General features: G+C 38.0%; 1 protein-coding gene across 1 annotated transcript in view; it reads left to right on the forward strand.

The window, feature by feature from the left end:
• LOC127453461 (copine-4-like) overlaps positions 1-15,660 on the forward strand; it is a 119,403-nt gene that overhangs the window by 27,566 nt on the left and 76,177 nt on the right. Inside the window, exon 2 of the mRNA XM_051719826.1 lies at positions 2,798-2,987. Coding sequence (XP_051575786.1) covers positions 2,817-2,987 — 171 coding nt within the window. The 5' untranslated portion in view covers positions 2,798-2,816. The remainder of the gene's footprint in view (positions 1-2,797; positions 2,988-15,660) is intronic.

The raw sequence follows: 15,660 nt of genomic DNA on the forward strand, positions 1-15,660 counted from the left end.
GCAAAAATAGCAACCAGAGGATGAAAGACTAATGACGGTTTTGAGAGGTGCATCAGCCAGCAAACTTTGCACACTGAAAGAGAACTGCTCACCTCTGTATTATCGCTGCTGACCTATAATGTATGAGGCTGTCACCTGTCAGTGGATACAGTGGGAGTGATGGATTACTTTGCTTTAGTTGAGAATTATCCTTTGATTGAGTTGCTCTCTTTTACAGTTCAGCTCCCATAGGTCAGACATACTGTATTGAGGGGGGCTAAGTAATAAAGATGCAAAGCCAAGCATCACTATTACAATTAATCATGCTTATAGGGATAGTTCACCCAAATATGTCCATTCTGTCATCAGAATCTTTTTTCCATACAATGAAAGTAAATGGTGACAGACACATTCTGCATAACATCTCCTTTTGTGTTCCATAGAAGAAAGAGAGTCATATGGGTTCGGAACAACATGTGAGTAAATTATTCCTTTAAAGCTGCATATGTCCTTAAATGAGTTGCATTTTTGAGCTGTCAGAGCTTGCAATAGATGCGTTCTGCGTCCTCCTGTTCTTCCGAGTTCATTCTTCCAAGATAGTTTGGCAAGACTGGTCTTCATAAGAACCAAGTCCGTTCTCTGTGTTCTTAGCACTGAAAAACACCTACTGTCACACAGTTCAGGACAGCATCGCTGCAGTCCGAATGGATGTTTATCTGTCATTAATTTGGCAAAGTTTTTACTTACTATAATGCTTGGAAATTTTGTCTGGTAGGGTTGTTGAAGCTTATATTGCTTGTCATGCTTGTATGAATCGAACAATATTCATGTTAACTGACCGTGATGTGTCTACATTGTCCGGTGAAGTTACTGGAACATTTTTACTAATATTTATGACTTCTGAGTATTTTATAACATTGCTGTAGTTTCCAGGTTCCCTAAGAGTGTGTGTGCTGCTGTTTTCTCATTTCTTTTGCCCCAGTCATACAAATGCACAAGCTATCACTTATTGTCCTTTTATTGTCTGTTTACAAGTCTGTTTAAAAGCCACTATAGGTACAAGTTACTACAAGGTAGTTCTCATGAAATGTATAATCATCTCAAGTTGTTTAAAATGTACCGATTTCATAACAAAGCAATGAACATGTTATTTTTGTTTAGTGTGTAACCATCTGTCTATTATAACTTTATTGCTAAAGAAACTATTAATTTAACATATTATTGTCATTTTTATATGGCATATTTTTGCATATTATTTTCATGTTTAATAAAGTATATTTCATCCCCATAATTATTGAATCCTAGTTTTATGTTTTTAGTTTACAGTGTTATTGTGTGCAGTACACAGACATACTATTGTAGTATTACGGTATTACTTGCATTATCAACTGGGTTAAAACAGAGAGTATTAAAATATACTGGTGACTGGTGGTGACTGAGGAGAGTCCCCTATTCTCAATGTAAAAGCGCTTTGAGTGTATTGTCAGAAAAGTGCTATAAGTAAAAAAATCATTCATTCAGAATATGTAAATATGAGTGTTGTATGTCTTTATTAAAGTAAAATTTTAGTTTTAAATGTTAAATAGAATAACATAATATCAACAAATAACTCTGAGTATCTCCCAGTCATGATCACACACAGGCGATGTCCAGGTAAGCTCAAAACATTAGATTGTTCCGCCAGAAGAGCAGTGCCAAAACACGACTGACGTAAAGAGTTCTTCTGTAAATTGCTTTCAATTTTAAGTTTCAACCACAGATGTCGGTAGAGAGCACAAAGTTACGTAGTGCAGCTTTAAGTTTAAGAATTTGAATAAACCCCTAACCCTACATTTTTTTTACTTTGGTGCGCAACTTGTCTCACACAGCGGACGAGTTTGAGCTATGGACATACTGTATCTGACATGATCTCAATTTGTGCACATATTTGAGGTGAGGTGTACTATGAATTTTCAAAGTGATCTGACTAACAATTGTCACTTGCTGGATGATAAAAATGGTGAAAAAAAAATACACAGACTTACACTGAAGGAGGGACTAAGTCATATTTATCATATAGATTTTTTTTTACTTAGTCCTGTAGGCAACATCATAGGAACCACTTTATAACACCTTCTCAACTGCAAAGCAATTTCCTAAAAACACTAAGAACATTCTAGCATCATGGTGGTTAGTTGTGAATGAGCAACCACTAATCATTTTAATCAGAAAATGTACATATTTAGTTTTGGAAAATTTAGCAAGTTTTATTTTCTTCAATATTTGTACACTCTCTACTTACGTTCATTATTTATATTAAATCTCTCTCTCTCTCTCTCTCTCTCTCTCTCTCTCTCTCTCTCTCTCTCTCTCTCTCTCTCTCTCTCTCTCCACACCTACTCTGTGTAATTTCATTTAGCCCAGACCATTTGCGCTATATTATAGCGAGCTGTTTGTTGGTGGGGGGTTCTAATTAGAAATTTTCCTATATATCAGCTTGATAAATTAGTGTCTCCAAGGCTTCCCATATGCTTCACCAGAAACACACAGGCTTAAAATACATTCCCAGTGAAAATAAAGTTTATGGGGTGTTAAATAGCACATTGCACATTTTTATGTATATTGCAGATATTCACCATGCATCTTCATGTCATGTAACAAAAAAAATGTATACAGATAGAACCTTTATTTGCATTTTTACTTAAACTAGGCGAATAAATTGTTTTAGCTTGATGCTATTTGTTTTGTGATATGAATACAAAATTATCTTAGCTTTTAAAGAGGAAAGATATAGGCCTAAAAATGTAATTTCTCATCTTGTACTATTTTTTCCTTCCAGCACAACTATCTCCTAAAACATGAGTGACATCTACGAGTCTGCAGCCAATTCTTTGGGCCTATTCAACAGCCCCTGTCTGACCAAAGTGGAGCTGCGTGTAGCCTGCAAAGGTATCTTGGACAGGGATGCTCTCTCTAAGCCTGATCCCTGTGTGGTCATCAAAATGCAGTCCCATGGCCAGTGGCTGGAGGTAGGTTGAATTCTATGGGTTTTAAAATATGTGATTCAGATTAGCAGCATGAAATTTCTAGTTGTGTGACTAAAAAAAAAAAAAACCTGGTAATGAGGTCTCCTAATTGTTTTAGCAGAATGTGTCATTACACAGGATCCAAGATTAGTGTTCTGCCACTCCTGCCAGTGGCAGGTGAATTTTGAAACCCATCAGCCAACCAAATGTATTTAGTAATATTTTTATTAGTGAAAATGTAAAACATTTTTGTCCTGTGACAATAGCATTATTTAGCTGTTTTTTGTTGCAAATTTGTGACAAACAGTGCAGTTCATTTTCTCACTTGCAGCATCCTATACGAGATGAGTCAGTCTCAGTTTTTGGTGAAACTTCACCTGTCAAATCCTGATTTTGTTCCTCATATTTTCATTTTGGTGGCTTAATGACAGGAATATTCTATGTTTGAATATTCCATTTGGTGCCACATGGACTTCTGGAGAGAAAAAAATGCATCATAGATAAATTTCAGATTATATTTTATATAATTTATGAGTTGCAACAGTTATTTTATAAAGTAGACTGTTTGTATGTATATGATTTGAATCATGCACATCACTTATATCAGCAATGGTCAGACTATTATTAAGATAATATAATATAAGACTATATTAAGATAGCTTAAACCATGTAATGTTGCAGTTCCTGAAAAATTATCTTGTAAGCAACTGTTTTATTTACTCAATGCCAATGGCAATTTTTACTATAATTTAGTGCTTGGCGAGTGTTAAATTTTGCACCCTGCTTGCATGTGTACATTTTGTCACACATACCATTTATTTTGGCCTCAGCCTTTCTAAACCATACTATAGAGAGATGTTCGTTTTTGGCACATAATCTACTAGCTGTTTACACTTACAGTAAACATAGTTTACAATGCATAGAGTCAATGCATAATTTGTATCCTATCCAAATATTTCCTTTCCTGTGGTGCTCCCATCTGTGTTTGATATATAGCAACTTCCCTGAGCTGAAGTTTTATAGCATTTAGTGAGATGTTAGATCAGGTTTTGAGGAAGCAGGATGCTTTTACTGTGAATGTGGAGCTTTTGAGTGTTTAGAAAAGAGAACTGCGGAGAAAGGGCAGATGTTAGACATCACCTCTATCTAGTGGGTGTATATGATGGGGATTATGATTTTGTGATTGGTTAAACTTGACGACAGGATCGTATTCATCAACACATGCACATGTAACATGTATTACTTTCTAAATTACACTATCGGTCAAAAGTTTTGAAACACTTATTCTTTAATATAATTTTTTTTTTTCACATTTTAGAATAATAGTAAAGTCATCAAAACATCCTGGTTAATTTCATAACCTCCGTTCCCTGATGGAGGGAACGAGAAGTTGTGTTGATGTAGTGACACTAGGGGTCACTCTTGGGAGCCCGAAACACCTCTGGTCTTTGAAAAAAAGCCAATGAAAATTGGCGAGTGGTATTTGCATACCACTCCCCCGAACATAGGGGTATAAAAAGAGCTGGTCACTCCCAAGGGGAAGACACCGCGGAGACCACACCCCGCCCAGGTTTTGAGTGGAAATACTTCACATGGTCTTGCCGAGCCTTGTCGGAAGTATGTCATGTGGAGAAGTCCCATGGTAAGTCCTAACCTGCAGGGGAGGAGTTTCTACAAACATGGTGACTGGGGCAGAGGGGCCTCTGCTCAAGGAAGACGCAGTTTACCAACAGGGAAACGAATTAGCGGAAGATATATGTCACATGGGGTTACCTATGGGGAACCAACACATGCAGAGCACCTACCCCAGTACAGGGCATAGTTAGCACATGTACTGAGCCAGCAGTGAGTTTCTCCGCAAACTCGTTCGGAGGAAGTCATCCAGGGAACACAGTTTGTGTCTTCAGCTCAGGGGAGTTGAAAGGCGCTATGCACAAGCGATACACCCGGCCAGCTGTCCCGGACTTACCTGCTTGTGCCTGCCACTACACGGGATGAAACCGGAGATTGTAGAACCTCGCAAAGGTGTTGGGTGTTGTCCTGCCCGCTGCTCTGCAAATGTCTGTTAGAGAGGCACCAATGGTCAAGGCCCAGGAGGCCGCCACACTCCTGGTAGAATGGGCTCGTAGCCCTGTCGGGGGGGTGTCACTCCCAAGGGGAAGACACCGCGGAGACCACACCCCGCCCAGGTTTTGAGTGGAAATACTTCACATGGTCTTGCCGAGCCTTGTCGGAAGTATGTCATGTGTGATATGCCATTGCTATGGCGTCAATGACCCAGTGGGCAATCCTCTGCTTGGAGACAGCGCTTCCTTTCCGCTGTCCACCAAAGCAGACAAAGAGCTGCTCAGAGACTCTAAAGCTCAGCGTGTGATCCAATAGATGCGTAAAGTGCACACCGGACACAGCAATGCCAGGGCTGGGTCTGTCTCCTCCTGGGGCAGCGCTCGCAGATTCACCACCTGATCCCTAAATGGGGTCGTGGGAACCTTGGGCACATAGCCTGGTTGGGGTCTCAGGATCACGTAAGAGTAGCATGGACCAAACTCCAGGCACGTTTCGCTGACAGAGAACGCTTGCAGGTCTCCTACCCTCTTGATGGAAGTGAGCGCAGTCAGGAGGGCAGTCTTTAAAGAGAGTGCCTTAAGCTCAGCTGACTGCAGGGGCTCAAAGGGGGCTCCCCGTAGACCCTGAAGAACTACAGAGAGGTCCCATGAGGGAATGAGGCGCTGTGTGGAGGGATTCAACCTCCTGGCGCCTCTCAGGAACCTGATGATCAGGTCATGCTTCCCTAAGGACTTACCATCCACTATGTCATGGTGTGCCACTATAGCGGCTACATACACCTTCAAGGTGGAGGGGCGATGAAGACTGGGCGACCGTACCCGAGGGGGGGAACCCAGCTGAGGCTTCCGCGTCTGACTGGACGAGCCCGCTCTCCGATGCTGCGCTCGAGAGCTCATCACCTTCGCAGGCTCTGAACAAGAGGTCGAACTCGCCATGAGACGAGCCGGCGGACTCATCCGGAAGCCCGATCGAGGCAAACGAGCATGCTGGAGAATGGGAGGTCCGTGGGGGGATACCCGGCGGAGGTGGTCCCATTGAGGTCCCCAAATCGCCCCCAGTGCTAGCCGCGCTGGCCTCATACCCGTAGGTAGAAGGACCAAGGCGGGGAGCCGCTGGGGTGGCTTGCTTTCTTACGAAGGCAAGCTGCGACCGCAATGTTGCCATGGTCATGTTCTCGCAATGAGTACTTGACCCACCCACGAATGCTGTCTCCGCGTGGGTAGTGCCAAGACACGAAAGACAGCTATCGCGACCATCAGAAGGCGAGAGATAACGACCGCAACCAGGAATAACACACAAACGGAAAGGCATCTTTAAAAAGATGTTCCGTGTGTGCCGCTCTTTTATAGAAATATACTCTTTTTTTCAGAATATACTCTTTTATTTCTGCCGAAGCGCCTAGGGGCATTCTCTGCAGTGCACCAGTGCAGAGGGGGAGAAGCTGCTGAAATGTGCCGTCAGATCCAGCAGAGGTGAATGAACAGCCTTGAGAATTCAGCTCAGTGAGCATCGACCGTTCGGCTCCGAAGAGAAAATCTGAATGAGTGGTTGCATACCAGCTCCTTTTATACCCCTATGTTCGGGGGAGTGGTATGCAAATACCACTCGCCAATTTTCATTGGCCTTTTTTCAAAGACCAGAGGTGTTTCGGGCTCCTAAGAGTGACCCCTAGTGTCACTACATTGAGACAATGTCGAGTGAGTGACAGATAGGGAACTATGGAATAACATAAATGGAACTATGGGAATTATGTTGTGACTAAACAAAATCCAAAATAAATCAAAACTGTGTTATATTCAGTGGATTTATCATCTTGGTTAATGTTAACTATATAATTTACTATTGTTCATTGTTAGTTCTTAATTATATCACTTCATTTTGATATTACATATATGGATCAAACAGTGCATTTGTAGCTAAGGGGGTTGTTTCTTATAACACTACCATTTAACACTACCATTTAAAAGAGAAACATGAATTAATTAGTTTTATTTCTGCATTATTCATAATTTTATTTATTTTTATTTATTTACCAAACATTTTATAACATAAATCTATATGATGTGAGGGTCTTCGTCTTATTTTCACTGAAAATAAAACGCGACAGTTTTCTTTTGTCTCAGTATGTACATTTTTTTCTTTCTACTGACCAATGATGATTCTGAGATAAAACACACCCGCTGCCTATTGTTGCTATAAACCCAACTACCACGCACGTCTGATTGATGGGTAAAAACGCATGCTCTTGTTTCAGTTTTTGTTGTTTATTTTGTGGTTATTACATCGGATCTCATAAATACATATCAGAGTATATGTGTGTGTGCAGGGTTGGGGAGTAACGAAATACATGTAATGGGAATACGTATTTAAAATACAAAATATAAGTAACTGTATTCCACTACAGTTACAATTTAAATCATTGGTATTAAAAAACAGTTACATTCAAAAAGTATTTTGATTACTGAAGAGATTACTTTGCATTTTATTGTCATTTGTTTCATTTAATATTTAGTCCTTTCAGATTGAAAACATTTATATCCAAAGTGTATTTGTACAGCGGTGAAACACTTTCTTATGATGTGTTACATTCATACGAGCAGACAGAGAAGTAAGTTTGAAGTAAGTCTGGAGCAGAAGAAATAGAAACAGACCTTGTGTAAATTGTCAGCTTTACGCTAAGCTAAAATGCTATCTCTAGCCATTTTACATGTGCATGTTACCAGAAATGACCACATAATTTCTTTTTTCTAGTAAAACCTTTGATATTAGGGCAAAAATCATATTCTTGATAATAATTTTTGTATTGTTTTCCTGTAAAAATATCTAAAAATCCTTAAAACAAGATAAATTTGATTTATCTTGTTTTAGAAACAACACTGCATTAGATATTTAGGTTTTTCATAGAATGTATTTTTAACGTGTATTTTGTCTCACTGTACTGGCAGAGTTTTTATAGTCAAAACAAGTGAAAAATCTACCAGTGCTGAAGAAGTAATCCAAAGTATTTAGAATACGTTACTGACCTTGAGTAATCTAACGAAATACATTACAAATTACATTTTACAGCATTTATTCTGTAATCTGTAGTGGAATACATTTCAAAAGTAACCCTTTCAACCCTGTGTGTGTTAGACTGTGAGAGGGGGAGAGAGAGAGAAGCAGCATATGTTCACTGAGAAATCTCCCTGTCAGGTTATGAAGGCTTTGCCAGTTCACCAGCGGGAGGCTGTTCTCACCACTCCATCTACTCTCACTCCTCATTAGCCATTCACATATTCACTTACCATGATCCTGCTCTTTGAGTGTTTGAGTGTGTGTGTCTCTAAAGAAATCCATACTGTAAAAACATCGTTTTGTGACCGTCTCTGTTTTCTGTTTTCAATGGAAACTGTACATGAAGGATATTTGGGCTGTGAAGAACTTCTGAACATTTCCTTCTATTTAGCGCCACTGTTTGTTGTCTACTTTCATGGAACACCAGAGCACAATGCCCAAGCTGTTCTTTTCCATACTATGAAAGTGGATGGGGACCAGTGGCTGTCAAGCTCCAAAAAGTAGTGGTCGACCGATATATCGCTGAGGCCAATAAATCGGCCGATATCTGACTTTTTTAGTTATCGCATCGGCCGATATCTGACTTTTTTAGTTATCGCATCGGCCGATAAATTTTCCCCTTTGGCCGATTTGTTTCTTGAGGGCGCTAAGAATCGCCTGCTTGCATGAAGTGTCTGAGACATGTAAACGACCAGTCACGGTTCGTTTTGTTGTTACGTGCCATTGTGTTACTACAATAATAGACCACTGTGCAACACAGTCTCATTTAAATGGTCTGCATTTCAGAGCCGCGAGAGATGCGTTTGAGCTCATAATGTTAAAGTGCTCGTCTGTTTCATTCTCCCTATCTCTTCTCAACAGTTCCCTGTAACTTTTAACTTTCTTTTCTAATGATAAAAGGCAAATATCAATAAAACTAATATCATATACCATCTGCGAATATGCGCATATCTTATTTAAACAGATGTAATTCACGAACCACACGAAAATCCAGCGTTTTCTTCTTATCGAGCGCTCATCTAATATCTTCCTCTGAAGCGCGTATTCCATCAGCCAGAATCAAAAACTTCAGGATCAGGATAAAAAGTTCCTCTGATTCACAAATCATGACGGTCACTCCATAACAAGCCAAGCAGGTGACCCAGGCCATATAAACTGTCAGGAGATTGAGGCTCTTGGTGGACCCGCACGAGCACGTGAGTGCAACTTCAAGGCTGCATCCGAAACCAGGACTGCCCAGACAAAGGGCTCCACTGGTGTGTTTGTAAACAGCGTGTCGGCATTGAGGAATTTGAAGTCCGGTTTACGGTGTGAAATTGCTGAACCAATGTCCAAAAGTGTTTGTCTGTCGTAGACAATAAGGCAGACGACATCCAAGACAAAAAAACATAAGAATTGTGAACAAAACAAACAAAACACTGACATGTTGAGTCGGAGCTCGCAACGCAGCAGCCATACTCGGCGCCATCATGAGTCAAATGCCCCAAGGTAGCAAGTCAGCTGCTTACGTATTCGTATGCAGCCCAAAGTAAAAGCACATCATGTGTGCTATAAGTAAATGTCTTATTCACTATGCACTGTATGTACAATTGGTTTGATTCTGTATTTTTTGAGTAAACACGATTGCTAATGTGGACATGCCATCCATGGTTGCTGGACTACTGTGTGTACTGTTATTTCCTTCTTCCTAATATATTAACAATTTCTTCATGTGCAAATAAATAACTAAAATTTGATGACTAAATAGAAATCTGAAGAAACTGCTATCTACCATTTAAAATATATTATTTTTTAGTTTTGTGTGAAATTTAGTAAATATAGTGCTAAATAAGGGTTTATATATATATATATATATATATATATATATATATATATATATATATTAGCAATTTTATGTTTGTTATTTACTATATTAAATTGTGTGATATATCAGCATTGAATTGGCCTATCGGCCACCCTGCTTTCTGGATATCAGCTTTGGCCATTAAAAAACCCATATCGGTCAAACACTTCCAAAAAGGACATAAACGTATTAGAAAAGTAGTTTGTAAATTTAAATGTAAGTTATTCACTGAAAATCTTGCTTTGAAAATCCTACTTGACAGCTGTGGTCACTATTCACTTTTATTGTATGGAAAACAGCAGGTTTGGCATTATTCTATAAATAACTCTTTTTGATTTTAATTAAAAAAGAACGGAAGTCATATGGGTATTGAAAGACATTAAGTTGAGTAAATGATGACAGAAGTTTCATTTTTGGGTGAACACCAAATTTCATTTTTAGGTATGCCTTTAAGGGCCGCTAGTTGAGCTCGTTGCATCATTCTCTCTACAATTTTTCCAATTTCAAATACCCCTGAGCCAAAAGCCTTTCCCATACAAATAGATTACTACTGAAAATTGTTTACAATGTGTAGTCGTAAATAATAGAGCTAATAAATCAAAGACATTTTCAAAGGAATGTTTTTTTTTTTTTTGCAGTTCAAGAAGTGAGCTGTTTCCACTAACCCCCAATTACTATTTAAAGCATCTTATAAAGAGACAAATATCAGTGATATTTAGTTCTCCGCAGCATCTCTTCAAGCTGCCTGAAGCAGATTTGCATTTCTAACCCAACCAACAACAGCAATGTGATTTACTGTAGTGTTGACACAAACAAAATAATTTTATTTCTCTTCACACCTCTTAACCCATTTCCTTATTCAGTGCTATTACTGGCTGAACTAATTTATCTGAAAATGTCAGCTGTACATGCTATTGTATTGTGAGCCCACATTCATATTCTTGTGTTTTCTGCACTAAATCTAATTTGAGTGGAGTAGTTTTGTTTTATTTTTAAGGTGCTTTATTAATTGTAAATGATATATCCCACTGTGATAGTCTCTCTCTCATATCTGACTCTCTATCTTTTCTGACTGATGCTTAGGTTTAGGATTGGGGTTTGGGTTAGAGCTAAGAAAAGATTCATTCCTGTTGACTTATTACATCATTTACAATTAAAAATACAATTCCTTTTGGCACCACTCTGTGGACCTTTCACCCAGAAACTGGAGCTCACCTGTGCACATTCAACAACACTTCCACTTTTGGCCACTAGGGACAGTGATTCAAATGTTGGTAAGCACAGACCGATTTCAGCAGCAGAACATTCAACCTACAGTACTGTTGCCGAATTCATATTGTGATCAGCCTGATAAATATATAAATGGACAAAGTATTGATTTGATAGAAAAAAGAGCCAAAAAAGTGGACCTTTTGGTGTGGTCTTAGGTACGTATCCAGGGACACCACATGACGGCAGAGAGTGTGTTCCGTGACTGCTATCGGTCCTTCAATAACAAACAATGTGTGTAAAAGGGCAGTTGGTGGATCTTTTGGTGTGGTCTTAGGCACATATCCAGGGATACCATGTGACGGCTTTGGTCTCAGGTCTGTTTTTATTTCAGTAGTTATTAGAGTTTTTCAGTATCATTAATCAGGGGTAAATTATTGTTTGGCGTCGGCACAGCCATTGACCAGGAAAATAAAAAATGGCACTCCATGTCAAAAAGGATGCCGACCCCTAATTTAGATCATCAATAAATTATTAGCAATTTACTGTTGTTGCCTTGTTAATATGTAATCATGTAATCTATAAAAAGTAACTGTAGCCCAATTAAGAGTATTTTATTTTTTGTAATCCAATTACAAGTACTTGATTTTTGTAATCTGATTACGTAATCCATATTACATATAATCAGTTACTACCCAGCTCTGCCTGGGACAACAGTCAATTAGCCGTTATATACAAATATACTAGAACAGATGTTCTATGCCATTGGCTTTTTTTAATTAATCAACATTTTGCCAGAAGGTCTTCAGTAATTCTTTAACCTCCTGAGACCCCCGTGTGACTTCTGTGTGCATTTTTCATTTCTCTTTTTGATTTGTAACTAGTAGCACCTAATAAACAAGCAAAAAAATAAAAATAATAATATTTTTTTTCTAGGGTAAAAAATGATGTCTACATATGTATGACCATGTTGTAAGTAATTTCAAGCTATACAAAGTCAGATTTTTTTCATCAAATAGTTTATTTTGTGTCCAGGAGTGTTGGAGATGTTATAGATATTACAGCTGATTTTCTATTTAAGATGAATAAATAATTCTAATTAAAAGTAATGGCCAACATCATCGAATCACTGCCAACCATGTAAACATAAAATGTTGCACTATAAAATTCTGAATTTATGTACTGGTTTTTATTGTCCCATGTCTGCCAAACATGTTGAGTGGTCCAAAAATTATCTGCAGCATGAAATGGAAATTTTGGTCAGATTGTAGGAGTGAAAGCACTGCATAGAAAGCTATAGGATGCACCCTTTCTCCTTTGCACCCTATCTAGTAAGTGACTTCATCTCCTGTGCTGTTTGTCTGCACTGGTCTCAGAACAGTTTGAAATGCACCTTATTTTCATCCTAACTCCATATAAAACCTCTGAAAGCAACATTTTTCAGCTTTTTTTTTGTTTTTTTTAGATTTTTCCGCTTTTTCACCCAATTTGGAATGCCCAATTCCCTATGTGCTTTTTTAAGTCCTCGTGGTTGCGTAGTGATTTGCCTCAGTCCGGGTGGTGGAGGATGAATTTCAGTTGCCTCCACGTCTGAGACCGCCAACCCGTGCATCTTATCACGTGGCTTGTTGAGCGCGTTGCCATGGAGACATAGTGCGTGTGGAGGCTTCACGCCATCCACCGTGGCATCCACGCTCAACTCACCATGCGCCCCACCGAGAACCAACCATATTATAGCGACCACGAGAAGGTTACCCCATGTGACTCTACCCTCCTTATCAACCGGGCCAATTTGGTTGCTTAGGAGACCTGGCTGGAGTCACTCAGCACACCCTGGGATTTGAACTAGCGAACTCCAGGGGTGGTAGCCAACGTATTTTACCACTGAGCTACCCAGGCCCCCATTTTTCAGCTTTTTGATGAATACATTTATTCTCAGTGTGAAAATGCATAGTAAATATATAGGAATGCATTTACTAATGTTAATGAATAGAACCTTATTGTACATTGATAAAATTAAAGTATATTAAAATGAAGTGAAATGTCCCACTGATGTGTTACAGTGTTACAAATTATTCAAAATAACTAACACGGTTTTTCAACTTTTGAGGGAAAATGATCCCATTTTCCACATATGTGGACTTCATGTTTATCAGCTCGCTGATGTGTGAAAAATGAATGGATTTTTTAAAGTGGCATATCAAATGAAACTACAGACGCTACTCTTTACAACCAAACAGGTTACAATAAAAAAAAAAAAATTAAAGGGATTTCTTACCAGAAGCACTTATGTTGTCTCTGCGCCTGTGGTGGGGCTTCCTGGAAATCAACATCATGCTGTTATGTCACGTGACGCGTTGAGCTAGAAGTCTTGCGAACAGTATTCAGTCAGTTTTACTTCATTTAAATTATGCATTGTGTATAGCGAAGCCTAAATACAATGTCCACACATGTGGACACAGGGTTGCACAAAGTTAAAGGCAAATGAGTGTATTATATACAGTATAATAGACATTAACATCCATTGATAGTGCAGACTATTTTGAAATCTCATAATCAGCAATAGCTGTCTACTGACCTTTGATCAAGATTAGTATTTGTTTAGCTGGCGGCTCTTGAATGAGTGTAAGTACAGGAGACAGTACTTGTGGGCCTAAAAAAGCTTTTAAATTGTGGATGAGTCAGAGAGAGTGAAGACCTGCTGCTGACCCTGCCCGCAATTAGCACACTGCTATGCTGCAGCTGCTTGAAGCATGACCACCATCAAACAGAGAGCAATGTGGAAACACTTTAGGCAAGTATGTACTCCAGCTAACTGCTGACACTATAAGTCACGATGGGCCCCTGGGCTTTTGGGTGAAGGGCTTTCTTTTGATCTGAAGGTGTATGCTTAAATGTTTGAAATTAGTTTTGTAGACAAAAATATATTTGTGCCACCATATTAATTTATTTCATTATAAAACTAAAATGTAATTAAAAAAAAAAAGTTTTTGAAATTGATGACTTGGACCAAATAATAAAGAAAAGCAGCCAATAAGTGCCCAACATAGATGGGAACTCCTTCAGTACTGTTTAAAAAGCATCCCAGGGTAATACCTCAAGAAGCTGGTTGAGAAAATGTCTTGAGTACATTTCTGCAAATTCTAGGCAAAGGGTGACTACTTTGAAGATGCTAAAATATAATACAGTTTTGATTTATTTTGGATCTTGTTTAGTCACAACATAATTCCTATAATTCCATTTATGTTATTCCATAGTTTTGATGACTTTACTATTATTCTAAAATGTGGAAAAAATAAATAAAAAAAATAATAAAGAATGAGTAAGTGTTTCAAAACTTTTGATCGGCAGTGTGTGTATGTATAATATATATATATATATATATATATATATATATATATATATATATATATATATATATATATATATATATAATTTTATTTATTTATTTTTTATTTTTTTGTTGTTGCTATTTTGGCTTTTTTTTTGTGTTTGTTACACTATTTATAAGAGATAGATTAAGGAATACTAAAGAGGTGTGGGCACATCTCCAAAAATAGATGAGGTACAGTGGTATGCGTTTGAGGGTTTAAAGAGCAGTCTAACAGTCTAACCTTTTACAATGTTTTTCCCCCCTGTCCACAGAAATGCATGTTACTCAAATTGCTCTGCCTGAAGAGCAAGATTTCTCTGAAATAGTTAGATTGCCTGTCAGACAGCGATTCCGTTTGTGCCGGAGAATGTAGTCCATTTAAAAAAACTGCCATATAGTCTGTATGTGTTGTTGTCATTGTGCATCTTTCATTATTACTACTGCTCACACACATACACATACAGACATTATAATTCTCTTGATCTGGGTTCATGCTTTTTATCATATATATTCCACTTCCACTACAGTTACAATTTAAATCATTGGTAATTAGAATACAGTTACATTCAAAGAATGTCTGAAGAGATTACTTTGCATTTTATTGTCATTTGTTTCATTTAATATTTCGTCCTTTCAGATGGAAAACATTTATACATATAAATGATGTGATCCAAAGTGCATTTGAACAGCGGTGAAACACTTTCTTATGATGTGTTACATTCATACGAGCAGACAGAGAAGTAAGTTTGAAGTAAGTTTGGAGCAGAAGAAATAGAAATAAACCTTGTGTAAATTGTCAGCTTTACGCTAAGCTAAAATGCTATTTCTAGCCATGTTACATGTGCATGTTACCAAGCATGATTATATTTTTTTATCAAGAAAATTCATGTTGGATCATAATTTCTTTTTTTCTAGTAAGACCTTAGGATATTAGGGCAAAAATCATATTCTTGATAATAATTTTTGTATTGTTTTCCTGTAAAAATATCTAAAAATCCTTAAAACAAGATCAATTTAATTTATCTTGTTTTAGAAACAACACTGCATAATATATTTAGGTTTTTCAGAGAATGTATTTTTAACGTGTATTTTGTCTGACTATACTGGCAGAGTTTTTATAGTCAAAACAA

The sequence above is a fragment of the Myxocyprinus asiaticus genome, chromosome 15, assembly GCF_019703515.2.
Source record: "Myxocyprinus asiaticus isolate MX2 ecotype Aquarium Trade chromosome 15, UBuf_Myxa_2, whole genome shotgun sequence".
Classification (NCBI taxonomy): Eukaryota; Metazoa; Chordata; class Actinopteri; order Cypriniformes; family Catostomidae; genus Myxocyprinus; species Myxocyprinus asiaticus.